General features: G+C 40.0%; 1 protein-coding gene across 1 annotated transcript in view; it reads left to right on the top strand.

The window, feature by feature from the left end:
* Positions 1 to 13,187, top strand: part of RAP1B (RAP1B, member of RAS oncogene family) — a 37,246-nt gene extending 24,059 nt beyond the window's left edge. The window contains exons 4-8 of the mRNA XM_072146669.1: positions 1,340 to 1,396; positions 1,655 to 1,795; positions 4,632 to 4,775; positions 5,572 to 5,687; positions 11,166 to 13,187. Of these exons, the coding sequence (XP_072002770.1) occupies positions 1,340 to 1,396; positions 1,655 to 1,795; positions 4,632 to 4,775; positions 5,572 to 5,658 (429 nt within the window). The 3' untranslated portion in view covers positions 5,659 to 5,687; positions 11,166 to 13,187. The remainder of the gene's footprint in view (positions 1 to 1,339; positions 1,397 to 1,654; positions 1,796 to 4,631; positions 4,776 to 5,571; positions 5,688 to 11,165) is intronic.
* The last annotated feature ends 326 nt before the right edge of the window (positions 13,188 to 13,513 follow it).

Below are 13,513 nucleotides of genomic sequence, written 5' to 3'. Positions count from 1 at the left end.
TTATTTCATGTGTATGTTATGTACATAAAACTTTGAAGGTACAGCCACAAGACTTCATGGGCGCCTCATAGCATTCGTGTTTACAATGTTGGCTGCTGTTTAGTTAAGAAACGGCATCATAGAACGATATGATGTAAGGAGTCCCATCTTCAGCAGTGTTGTTACTCTGTAACACAGGACTCTGCATTGTCCATGGTTCACAGACCAACAGCTGCAATGTGAAACTGCCCCTAACCCTTTAACGGCGCAAGTCTGGTGCGGGTGGATGGAGAGGGCTTACAGACTCCATAGCCGATAAGTCTTTGCTGCATATTGCCGGCTATGGAGCAGCCGGCGGCTTCAAAAGGATCTTGGTGCCGTCATCTTGGTGAGGATCGTATTGCAGTATATGGTAAGATCAGACAACCTAGGGTTAAAGTTCCCTAGGGGGTCTAAAAAATATTAAAAGTAAAAATTTTAAAAAAATTGTAATATAAAAACCTAAAAATTCAAATTACCCCCCTTTCCTCAGAACTGATATAAATAAATAGTAAAAATCATACACACATTAGGTATCGCGGCGTCCGAAAATGCCCAATCTATCAAAATATAATAACGTTTTTTCACTGTGTTTAACCCCGTAACGGAATATAGCGCCCAAAGTTGAGAATGGCACTTTTTTGCCATTTTGAAAAATATAATAAATTCAATAAAAAGTGATGAAAAGGTTGCACAGTCTGTAAAATGGTAGCATTTAAAAGCATCAAAAGTCGCAAAAAATTACACCACCCACAGCTCCGTACACCAAAATATAAAAAAGTCATTAGTGCCAGAAGATGGCAAAATTCCCCCCCCAAAATTTTTGTACAGGAGGTCTTAATTTTTGTAAATGTATGAAACCATTATAAAACCTATACAAATTCGTTATCCACGTGATTGCACGACCCAAAGAATAAAGTAGACATGTCATTGGGGCACACAATGAAAGCCGTAAAACCCAAGCTCACAAGAAAACGGCACAAATTCTTTTTTTCACCAATTTCACTGCATTTGGAATTTTTTTCTTGCTTCCCAGTACAAGGCATGGAATATTAAATACCATCACTTTGAAGTGCAATTTGTTACGCAGAAAACAAGCCACCACACAGCTCTCTTTACCTGTATAAATAAAGTTATAGATTTTTTTTTAAGGTGGAGAGTGAAAAATGGAAATGAAAAAACAAAAAAGGGCCAGGTCGTTAAGAGGTTGAGGGGTTTTCCGGGAGTTATATTTTTGTAGCATTACACAAGCTTATCCAACCAGAGATTTTATGTTTGTGAGTGACTAATATGTATATTTTTCCCTTTTTTGTTTTTACAGCAAGTTGAAGTTGACGGACAACAATGTATGCTCGAAATTTTAGACACAGCAGGAACAGTAAGTTTTAGTTTTCTCTTTATGTGGGAGGATAACATTTTCACAATCCACTATTACTTCCAAACCAATTCCACCATGAAAATACCTTGACATATTTGTGTCATTGCTCCGGTCATCTCTTGTTTGATGGTGAGAAAGGGCTATTTGTCTTGATGACTGAACTAAATGAGAAGTTTGTTTTATATATGGTGTAGAAGTACAAAAGACCTCTTGGAAAATGTTACTCAAGTGTAACCTGCATTTTTATTTCTTCTACAGGAACAATTTACAGCAATGCGGGATCTTTATATGAAGAATGGGCAAGGCTTTGCATTAGTGTACTCCATAACTGCACAGTCTACATTTAATGATTTACAGGACCTCAGAGAACAGATCCTCCGAGTCAAAGACACTGATGATGTAAGTGTTGTACTGTGGACACTGATGGTGTGTTAGTTTCAAAGCCACGGTATATGTTTTCAGCATATTTGTGTTGCTGAAAGCCATGTAAACTTGTTAGAAACTTACTGGATGCTGACTAGAGTTTTTTGTAAGTTAAGAAAATGCAACTTTCCATGAGAACATTTGGCTTGATTTTGGAAGGTTGCATCTAGATCCTGTCCTTTATGGTTCTTATCGCTAAGATGCTGAACATAAAACTAACATAAAATGCTTTATTTTCTACAAAGCTACATTTGTTTTGTATGAAACAATGAATGTCCTGTTTAAGGGTTTGTCTTGTAAAGCTGTTATGTAGCAATACACACTTGCCAATCTCTTACAGAATATCTCTGTATTCTGTTTCATTAAGTTGAGGTACTGTATGTAATTCCCACTCTTTGAAGTCCATATACCACAATAGTGCTCACGGAGAGTTTCTTTTCAGCTTATTACCACTCCAGCTTATTGATTGCAACCTCCTTAGGGTATGTTCACATATAGATTTTGGAGCAGATTTCTACTATTAAGCAACTTTAAATATGCGGGTCCGCAGACAGCATTGACCACTAGCAGTAATTTATGATTTGGTATATACTTTTTCCAGTGCAGTGTTTAAAAGCTGCCCTTTTGGGTAAGTCAACCTTTATAAAATAGTATAACATACTCACCTATTGTCCTCTTCATCTTGCTTCCACTGCTTGTCTTCTTTTAAACCCTCCAATTCCTCAGCTTGTTCTATAAAACAATTGTCATTATTTAGCCTCCTAAGGTGGAGAAATTGACTTTAGGGCACTCCCTACTTCACATGTAGAAGGAAGTCTGTGGCTCTCTGCTTACTATGGTGGCAAGTTTAGAATCCTGAACTGAAACAAGAACATCGAGGAATTCCAATTGTTGATCACCAAATTTAGATACTAATATGCGGGTACCCATAGCATAACCAACCATCTGCAAGTACTGCCTGCCATTAAACATGAAAGCATTGTGCTCCAAAATAAAATGTAAAGATTCAAAGATTCACAAACTACATATGATGGACTTTTTTTTGCATTGGGTATCTGCCGATTTGCTGAGATGCCCAAGTTTTGGGGGTAGGGTATACAGACTTTGAATATCTATGGACACTAATCTGCATCCCACTGTTGTTTGTGCACATACAGTAGCCAGAGTGCACCCTTTTATATCCAGCAGCCCCTGCTGTGGGGGAAAAAAATAAAACCTTTACTCCCCTTTTCCCACTCCCTTGAAGCAGCAGTGGTCTGCTTCTTTAGTCCTGTGTGCAGTGGCTGTATGTTCTGGCTCCGTGGCCGGCAGACGTGATGTGATGACATCATTATGTCTTCCCGCTTCATGGGGAGCAAAGCCAGATAACACAAGGCTGCAGCCCTTGTGCTTGACACATATAGGTTTTATCTTGGGATCTGCATCATTTTCCCTCTAGTCTGAACCTTTTTGGTTTTCTCTCTCTAGACTGGACGTTTGCAAATATTTGTCAACAGTGATATTGAAAATTTTCCGGGGTGTGACCTATATGACCAAGATTGGCTTCACTGATGAATTCATTATTTCAACCATGAAATAATTTCTAGTTGGCAGTGAATTGCTTACATCAAATACACCAAAGCGCTGTGTGGGAGGAACAACTTTTTTTTTCATTTTATTTCTCCATAGTGACGAGATATACTTCTTAGCAATTGTATTCTTCATTTAGTACAGTGAGGCATTCGATTATTTTCCACTTTGCTGCTCATATATCAATCTTGCATACAAAAATTATGATTTCAGCATGTTTGGTAGTTTTCTCAGCAAACCTTCTTGGTTACCCGAGGGCAGCAATACTAGAAGACACAAGGGTAATAATTCTGTTTGTTGAATATCAGGCAGCAGGTCTGTTCACATCATACTCTTGTAGTCACATACATGCACACACTGTAGATTTTGCTGCAGTTTACAGTCATCATTGGTTAGTAATAGCAACTGGTGTGTGGCCTACCTCCTGTATGCATTGTATGCCAAAAAAACCACCAAACGTCTTCCAGCTCTACTATTTACTCCTGTTGGCAGTGATGTCACTTTCTATAAGGATCCTGTTACATGTGCAGGTAACAATCTGGAAGGTTTGCGTTGCTGTGTAAATGCAGGCAATATTTATTTAGTGGTAACCTCGCAAAGAAAACGGAACAAGTCATCAAGGCTGTTGTGTAAATGTGCAGATTAACTAGTATCACCACATCCTTTCATAGGCACAGTCAGTAGACCCAGTGCTTTTCTTGTAAGTTCAGTTTCATTTCCTGGTGTTGGTGAAAAAGGAATGTTATCATACAAATAAATAACCTATTGTGGTACAAAAAACCTGAGCATTAACAACCATTAGGATTGACTAACCACCTGCCTTAGCATTCACACTAGCGGGGTTAGTCGGTGTGCATGCATTTTACATCTCGTTTAACATACGGAATCTGCACCTCTATGAAAATAGACCTAAGACCATGTGCAAATAATTTTGCTCGCCATTAGAAAGAAATGCCTTTCATATTCTAAAATTTTCTTAGATTACCATAGGGTGGTAAGGCAAGAAATCATGGTTCAAGATGTGCACTGATGTAGAGCAAAATAAAATTCTTCCAAACAAGCTCATAGTTTTCTTACATTATCTTAAATAAGGACATTATGCTGCAAACTTTTGTTTGTAAGAGTAGGTGTCTCCAATGACTATATGTTGAGTTTGTCTCATTCCTATATAAATGTATAAATATTGGCTTTTACGCTGTAAAACATATAAAGTAGAAATTCTAAGCAGAGTTCTAATGTCTAGGTGCCAATGATTTTGGTTGGGAACAAATGTGACTTGGAAGATGAAAGGGTCGTTGGCAAAGAACAGGGGCAGAATCTAGCAAGACAGTGGAACAATTGTGCATTCCTGGAGTCCTCTGCCAAGTCCAAGATTAACGTCAATGAGGTAAGTATTAAATCACAAGTTACTTAATTTATATTAGATTTGTCATTTATGTTTTCACAAGATGAACTTAAGTATTCTCTGTGATCCAATTACCAAGGATGACAAATGCATGTTAATAGCCATTATATATTGAAAAAAAATATCACATTCAACTTCTTAAAGGGAACCTGTCGGCAGAAATTGACCTAATAAACTACTATCAGTATGTTTCCAAGCAGCCAAAAAACTTCCAGATCATCTTTCTTTCATGACCCAGTGTGGTGGCATCATTGAGAAAATCTACTTTGAAGTGAGTAAATTGGTTGTATAAAGTCAAGGAGGCAGAGATTTTAACACTGAAATGAAGCTCGCTCTTCCTCAGAAAGATCCCTCCACTGTAATTGATGGTCCTGCATCCAGAGACATCACTAACCAGATCTCCTGAAGTCCAATGCATGATATCAATCACAGAGTAGATGGCATTCAGAGCTCCCCACCCTGACTTCATTGTTAAGCTCTCCTCCCCCTTTACTTTATACAACCAATGTGCATCTCACTTCAAAGTTGATTTTCTGGATGAGGCCACAACGCTGGGCCATGAAAGAAACGACAACTAAAAGGTATTATGATGTTTGGCAACACAGTGGTGGGGGTTTATTGGGCCAATTACTGATGACAGGTTCCCTTTAAATGATGCCCTCTGTTAAAAAATCTTGTTCTGGGAACCTTAATGAAGCACCAAACTTTTGACCCTAAAATGAGTAAAAGTATTGTTTCCCATGTGGATTAACATATGTATTTTTTTTTCTTCTAACAGATTTTTTATGATCTTGTGCGACAAATTAACAGAAAAACTCCTGTACCGGGCAAGGCACGCAAAAAGTCAACATGTCGGCTGCTTTAATTAAAAGATTTGCTGTAGCTCTGAGCCAGGTAGCACACAATGATATTGTTCGTATACAGACCAAAGAAAATTTATAAAATAAACACTCTTCTGCCTGTTTGGCATTATAAACGTGACAGTAGGAAGATATCTTGGTAAAGTGTCCATACCAAAGTTTGTTGTTCTACCATTACGTAATGCACAAAGCAATATATAAAGTATAAACTATGTATAAAGGTGGCTTTATACATCATAATCTGCAATGCTTTACAGTTCAATATAAGACATTCCTGTGAAATAAAATAGTCATATGAAATAGGAATAAAGGCTTACATGAGCTTATTATCTATCAATTACCTGAAAAATCCTAAATATGGAAAAAAAATAGTTAAACCAGTAATAATAAAAGAATGTACCTCATGATTTCTAGCTAGAGACTGGTGGAACCTAAGTCTTCTGCTGCGCCAGATTTTTCAGTGGATGATAAATTGTGGTGCAGTATAAGACTGTTGGTTCCTTCTTTAGACCTAGTTTTAGTTGGTCTAAATTGTGCTTCAGAATTTTTGGACACGGGCCTTCCCCGCGAGGCCACACCAATATTCCAAAGGCCACACCCTTCTTAGTTATACAAGTTGTAAAAGTGCCAAAAAGAGGTCTAAAAGCCTTAAAAAATGTGGTGCAAGGCATTTTAATTTTCGGGTGTTTATGCGCAAATTCACCAAAAAATCTGGCACAAGTGCATTAAATTCCCCTCATTATGTCCCTTTCAATATACCGTATATACTCGAGTATAAGCCGACCTGATTATAAGCCAAGACCCCTAATTTTACCACCAAAAACTGGGAAAACCTATTGACTCGAGTATAAGCCGAGGGTGGGAAATGCATTGTTCACAGACCCCCCCCCCCCCAGTATATAGCCAACCAGCCCCCTGTTGTATACAGCCAGCCCAGCTTGCCCCCAGCAGTATACAGCCAGCCCAGCTTGCCCCCAGCAGTATACAGCCAGCCCAGCTTGCCCCCAGCAGTATACAGCCAGCCCAGCTTGCCCCCAGCAGTACACAGCCAGCCTAGCCTAGCCTGCCCCCGGTAGTACAAGGCCTGCCCCCGGTAGTACACGGCCTGCCCCCGGTAGTACACGGCCTGCCCCCGGTAGAATACAGCCACTCCAGCCTGCCCCCGGTAGTATACAGCCCAGCCCAGCATTAAAAAATAATAAACTTATATAAACACCCTCCGGTGGCCCCGATGCGCAGCGCTGCTCCCCCGATGTCCGCACGGCTCGTCTTCAGCCTTCCGCCACCGCTCTCCCCCGGCTGGCAGGCGCACAACATGACGCGCCGCTGCTGACGTCATACTAGGCGCCGCCCGGGGGGAGACATGGCGGCGCCCAGCAGAAGAAAGAAGACGGCACGGAAGGCTGAAGACGAGCCTCGCGCACATCGGGGGAGCAGCGCTGCACATCGGGGCCACCGGAGGGTGAGTATATAAGTTTATTATTTTTAAAGTATTTTTTACGAGTATAATGACTCGTGTATAAGCCGAGGGGACGTTTTTCAGCACATTTTTTGTGCTGACAAACTCTGCTTATACACGAGTATATACGGTAGTTAAAGGGTTTTACTAATCAAACACATTTTATCTGACCATGAAATTTCCATAGAGCTAAGTAGAGCCAAGATTAGTGTGTTAGGAACAGCATTGATTTCTTTTGGATTAACAGTACATTGTACTGAGGCTGTGCCAATTTCTGGAGGGTAAATTCGTCTAAAGGTATCAGCACTTTAACCTCCACCTGCCCCTTTTCGTGTTTGCTTTTCCTTTTTACTCCCCTTCTTTTAAAAAATCCATAACTTAAATTTTTTTGTGTATAGAGCTATATGGAAGCTTTACAAAATCTTTCTAGTGACAGTGTTAAACCCCTTATCGCTCACTGACGCATATATGAAGATCATACAGGCATAGGGTTTGCTGCATATTGAAGCTAACACCCGCGGTCCGTGCCTGCGCCGATCGTGGGTGTTAACCCCTTGAGCTGGCGACATGTAAAAGACTTTTAAATCCATCTTGGTTGAGATCTCCGCTCCTGCTGATGTCATCGGGAGATCGGTTGCCGTGAGACCGAGGCTGCATGGTTTCTGAAGGCTAGCTCATTGTAACGAATCCTATGTAAAAATGTCATATACTGAAATACGGTAGTATTGCAGCATATGGTAGGAACAATCAGACCATCCAAGTTTAAGGTACCCTAGAGTAAAATTTATAAAAAGTGATCAGAAGGTCGCACAGAGCACAAAATGCTCTGTACACTGAAGTATGGAATGGGGGTTAGAAGATGGCTTCACAATTTTTTTTTTTCATACATATTACACCGTGATCGTACCGAACCAAACAATAAAGTAGACATATCATTTGGAGCGCACAGTGAAAGTCTTAAAAACTGAGCCCACAAGAAAGTGACGCAAATGTGGTTTTTCACCAATTTCACCACATTTGGAATTTTTTCACAGCTTCCCTGTGCCCGTCATTGAATAATAAATAACATCACTAAGAAGTAGAATTTGTTACGTAGCAAATAAGCCCTCACACAGCTCTGTACATGAAAAAAATGAAAAAGTTAAAGATTTTTGAAGGTGGAGAGTGAAAAATGAGCGGGAAAAAGGCTGCGGCCTTAAAGGACACCTGTCAAAATCTGGTGACGGATCCTCTTTAAGTTTACAGGCATGTAGAGGAACAATGAAGGGATAGGGGCAATGCTTTTTAATAGCAGTTTATGAAAATATTTTTAGTTTTGGGGGTTAATTTTCCTGACAGGTTCTTTTTAAGGGATTAATATTTTCATAATATTTGCACTAATTTCTTGTGAGCTCGTTTTTCCGGCTTTCACTGTGTGCTCCAAATGACACCTCTACTTTACTTACTATTCTGTGGAACAGCTCGATGACAGAGATAAGAAATTTAAATACGCTTTATTAGGTGTTAATAGACTTTAAAAAAAAAAAAAATGAAAACCCTTTGTACAATTTTTTTTCCCTTTGTTTCACCTGAATCTAATACTATATACTTTGGTCTATGGAACTGTTTAAGGCATCTTTTTTTTGCAGGATGTAATGATATTTTCATTGCTTCTTTTTTGGCTACTGTGAGAGACCTTTTGATCACTTGTTATTATAAGAAAAGGAGAAGTGGCTTTATGGGGTTCACTGCCGGAAATAGCCATTTTTTATAGATGGAGACTTTTGGGACAGTTTTTTTTTTTTGTTTATTTTTAGATCAGTGAAAGGGTTGGGGATTTAAACATTAGGAGTTTTTTTACACTCTATTTGCAGTGAACCTTAGGGAGTCATTCCTACCATATACTGCAACACAGCCGAATTGCAGTACAGGTAGTCCCCGGGTTACGTACAAGATGGGTTCTGTAGGTTTGTTCTTAAGTTGAATTTGTATGTAAGTCAGAACTGTATATTTTTATAATTGTAACCACAGCCACATTTTTTTCATCTCTGTGACAGTTGAATTTTAAATATGTTGGATTGTCAAAAGAACCAGGATTAACACTAAAGCTTCATTACAGACACATTTGATAACTGTTACAACTGATTATTGTAGCCTAGGACTAAAGTACAGTAAATTACCAACATCCAGAGGTCTGTCTGTAACTAGGGGTTGTCTGTAAGTCGGGTGTTCTTAAAGGGCACCTACCACCACAAATCTACCTATAAAGGTAGATCGGGTGGTAGGTGGATAAATGGTACGTGAGGATAGCCCTTTTAAGGGCTAATCCCCACGTCCCCGCAATTTTTTGGTAACTTTTATGAAACGTTTATGCTAATTTTATTATGCGGCTACTGGGGCGTGGAGTAGCCGCATCTGAGGTTACTTGAGGCGGCTACTCCACGCCCCGGTAGCCACTTTACCCTTCCTACTCACCATCTTCGGCTCGTAGCTGCGCGCCCTCGTCCAACGATCCGGCAGTCTGCGCATGCGCAGAACAGCAGGCCCGCACCTGCGCGGTCACTGCTCCGAAGCCGGGGCTGCACAGGCGCTGGCCTGCTGTTCTGCGCATGCACAGACTGCAGGATCGTCGGACGAGGGCGCGCAGCTACGAGCAGCTGCGTGCCGAAGATGGTAAGTAGGAGGAGAAAAGAGGCTACCGGGGCGTGGAGTAGATGCGGCTACTCCACGCCCCAGTAGCCGCATAATAAAATTAGCATAAACGTTTCATAAAAGTTACCAAAAAATTGCGGGGACGTGAGGATTAGCCCTTAAAAGGGCTATCCTCACGTCCCATTTATCCACCTACCACCCGATCTATCTTTATAGGTAGATTTGTGGTGGTAGGTTCCCTTTAAGTAGGGGACCACCTGTATATGGTGTTTTTGATGATGTTCTGTTGGTGTTCCCATGCGTCACTGCTCACATTTAATGGGTTAACACCCATGAATGGTGCCAGTACCTGTCAAGGGTGTTACCGCTGGGTGCCTGATGCATAATGCAGCAATCACCCTGTAAATTTGAAGAGCCCATCCTTAACATCCATAGCTAACAAGTGCAGATGTAAGTATTTTCTAATGCAGGTTAGAATGGATGCTTGATAGATGAATGGATGGACAAGCTTTTAAAAAGTTTTATACTTCAGGTCTTTGTTCTGGATTTCAGCATATTGACTTTCCTTTATTTTCTCTGTGAAATATCATCGACTTATTTCATCTGCCATGAAAATAAACACACTCAAAATACATACTTCATTAAAAATTATGCTTAAAAATCAATGTCTTTATCCCTTAATGGTTCATTTTCATGACGGCAATGTTACATATATGCAACTCACCTGATGCAGTGAGAAGTCCATCTCACTCTCCAATAAAGCCCTGCAAATTCAGTGGTTACTTGCATTTTCCTGCCTCCGTCTCCCTGATTGACATGTTTCCCTGCTACTAAGCATGCTGCTATGTGGAACATTGAGAGAGAGAGCTCTGTTAAATCATTGGCCACTTCATGTCATGTGACCAGGATGAGGTCATCGGTTACCTGTTACATTTCCACAGTCTACCCTATGTATTTATCTGATCATATTAAATCACAGCAGCCTCCATGGAGGATGGGGAGTAGTAGAAGTCCAAGGAGGCATGCTGTCATCATGCCATGATACTGCCATGTGATCAAATATATACATGGGGTAGACGTTGCAAATGTAACTGAGTAAAGGTCCTTAGATAACATCACTATGGTCACATGACATGCTGTGAAGAGGCACAGAATAAGGGATGGTGTAGATGGGAGGGACTGGCCGAGCAGGACATACCGCCTCTGATGCCAGACCATATAAGATAGAGTTGATTTATGGGGATGTGAGGGAAAGGATTTGTAGCTAAAGAAGGATGTCCGTTCGTTAATAGGGCTTTATGGGAACCTGTCACTAGCTGTATTTGTGAAAATGTGACGACATGTTTTAAGTTGCATAGACTCAGAGAGTACCAAGATCTCTATCTGCTCACGGAGTAATACTCTTCTGTTCCTTTACTGCAGGTCTGAAGAACTGTTGTCTAACAACAGTGCCAGCATTCCAACTCAAATTATCCTGTCAACAACTCCAATGGACTTTCCTGTGGTGGTACCCTTTACAATATGGATGCAACTTGCAAGCTGAGATTGTGCACCATCAGATCCCCTCCCAAAGTCACAAGAAAGATGCCTGCTTTGAGAAGTTTTTCACGTGGGGACAGCAGAGCCCACGTCCAGTATTACTGCTAACAGAGACATTGTTCACACAGCAATGTTTTCACGCGTCCAAAAAACGTGTACTGTATTCTTTCACAAGCCCTTTCTTTCTATCGGAGTGTACAATGAAAAGCACCACTATTTTAGCTTACTAAACGAGAAAGTCCAAAGAGCTCCTCTATAGACTACTCCCGATGACCTTGCATCTTTGGTATTTGTAGCTTCTTGTCACTATTTTTTTTCCCCTTCCTTTAAAGAAATACAAAAGCAACATCTATTGTATTGTACAAAGTGCTTCTCACAACTCTGGTTTTTGCCTTTCTTCTTCTTTCCTACATTCATTTTTAGGGAATCCTGTGGAGACTTGTATTGCACCCTTCTGGAGGCAAAGGAGTCATTACAATAAATTTATTTCTCATAGTCTGTCTTGGTTGCACATTCTGCCTTCAATATCTTCTTGGAGGGATATTGATAAGTTCCTTTCTGTTTCCATTCCTGCACTCGGTTTACATAGGGACAAATGTTTATAGATGTGTATACAGTGGGGGTCTACTACGAGAAGTGTATATTTTAAGAGTTTTTTTTTTTTTTTTTTTAAATGATTTATCAATATTTTGTAAATCATTTCCAGGCTTCTGTAGATTCTCACTGTGAGCCCTTGTCTTTCCCCCTGCTTGCTTATGCATATGTGTATTTGCAATACCAAATAATACAGATTTAGTACCTTTCTCCTGTCAGTGGTTGTTTCCCATATGTATTGTTTTGGTTGCGTTGTTAAATGGTGGAAGAGTCCAGTGGATGTGAATGTGGGACGTAATTTTTAATCCTGTGTTACCAGTCACAAGGCCTGCGTTGAAGTACTTTCCTTTTTTTTGCTGGTTTATTTATCAATGCCTTGTTGCTTTGTATGCATTAACGTTTGGGTGTAAAAATTGTGTATATATCCAGCAGGGAAACCACAGTAATTCAATTGACCAACCTAATGCTACAACTGCTTTATGCTGGCCAAATGTAAACTTAAAAGCCTTAAATAAAGTGGTGCGATTTTATATAACGTAGAAGAATCAGTTGGGTATATTTGCATTGCCATGCAAGGGCTCTCATCCCTGAGCATCTGCCACTTTAGTGCTTCTTACTAACCGCACTTGTTAACCCCCGGCATCACTGCATAAACGCTGTGCAGTCTCCCTATTATGTGCCAATAAGAGGACATCTTGTATAGGGCCCTCAAGTGTCACAACTGGCTGTACAAAATCAGACCTGAACAATTTGTGGAAGTCAATTTAGTTCTTTGTTCTGGAAGTTGTGTCCTAGCGGTATGAAAAGTGCAGCGCTTCACGGAAACATCATAATTAGCCATGAAAGCGTAAACCATTAAATGAATTTCTTGAGTTGACTTGCAGGTGTTTTTGTTCACATTGTGCATTAAAGGTTAATTATCTCATCATTTTCTTTCTGCTTATTTTGTTCAGGCAGCAAAGACCTGGTCAGCAGATGAGATCCTCTATATCTTCCTAGAGTTTTATGTGACTTCTGTTTGCTTTGCCACAGTGGCGACCTGTCCTATAACTCATTTTTTCCCTTTGCTTACAGATCCTGTTTGTTTTTTTTTCCTCTTGCAAATTGACAACTGAACTCCTGCTTATACACAGACAGAAACAAAATACTGTAATCATTTTGTATGCAAATTTGTCTTCTAAGCCTGTAACGGAAAGGCCTGTGGCATGTACACATCGGTAACTTACTAGCCACTACCCATGTCTAAAGCTGTAGTGTCTGTTATAAGCAAAGAGTCTCTTATTTACCAAAATAAAATGCATTTGGATTTAATGTGCAATTTATTCTTATTTCACCAGCATTGGTTAAAATGATCAGCCTTTATTTTGTACCTCATTTCTTTTATAAGCGATGGTGATCATAGGGAACATTGCAGAAGCCTCTCAAAGCGCAGTAAAATTTTTAACATTCAATTTCACCTTTCTGATTTTAGCACTAAGCTTTGTGTAACCTACCATTGTTTACATTGCCATTAACAGTGATCTAATGTCAACATGAATGTAGATAATTTCCCATTTAATTTACATAGAAGTGAATCATGTTGCGAGCCAGTTTGTACATGATAAATGGCACTTCTTCACATTGACAGGGACAGTGTG

The sequence above is a fragment of the Engystomops pustulosus genome, chromosome 4 (assembly GCF_040894005.1).
Source record: "Engystomops pustulosus chromosome 4, aEngPut4.maternal, whole genome shotgun sequence".
In the NCBI taxonomy this organism is placed as follows: domain Eukaryota; kingdom Metazoa; phylum Chordata; class Amphibia; order Anura; family Leptodactylidae; genus Engystomops; species Engystomops pustulosus.
This window is presented reverse-complemented; position numbering and strand designations above follow the sequence as displayed.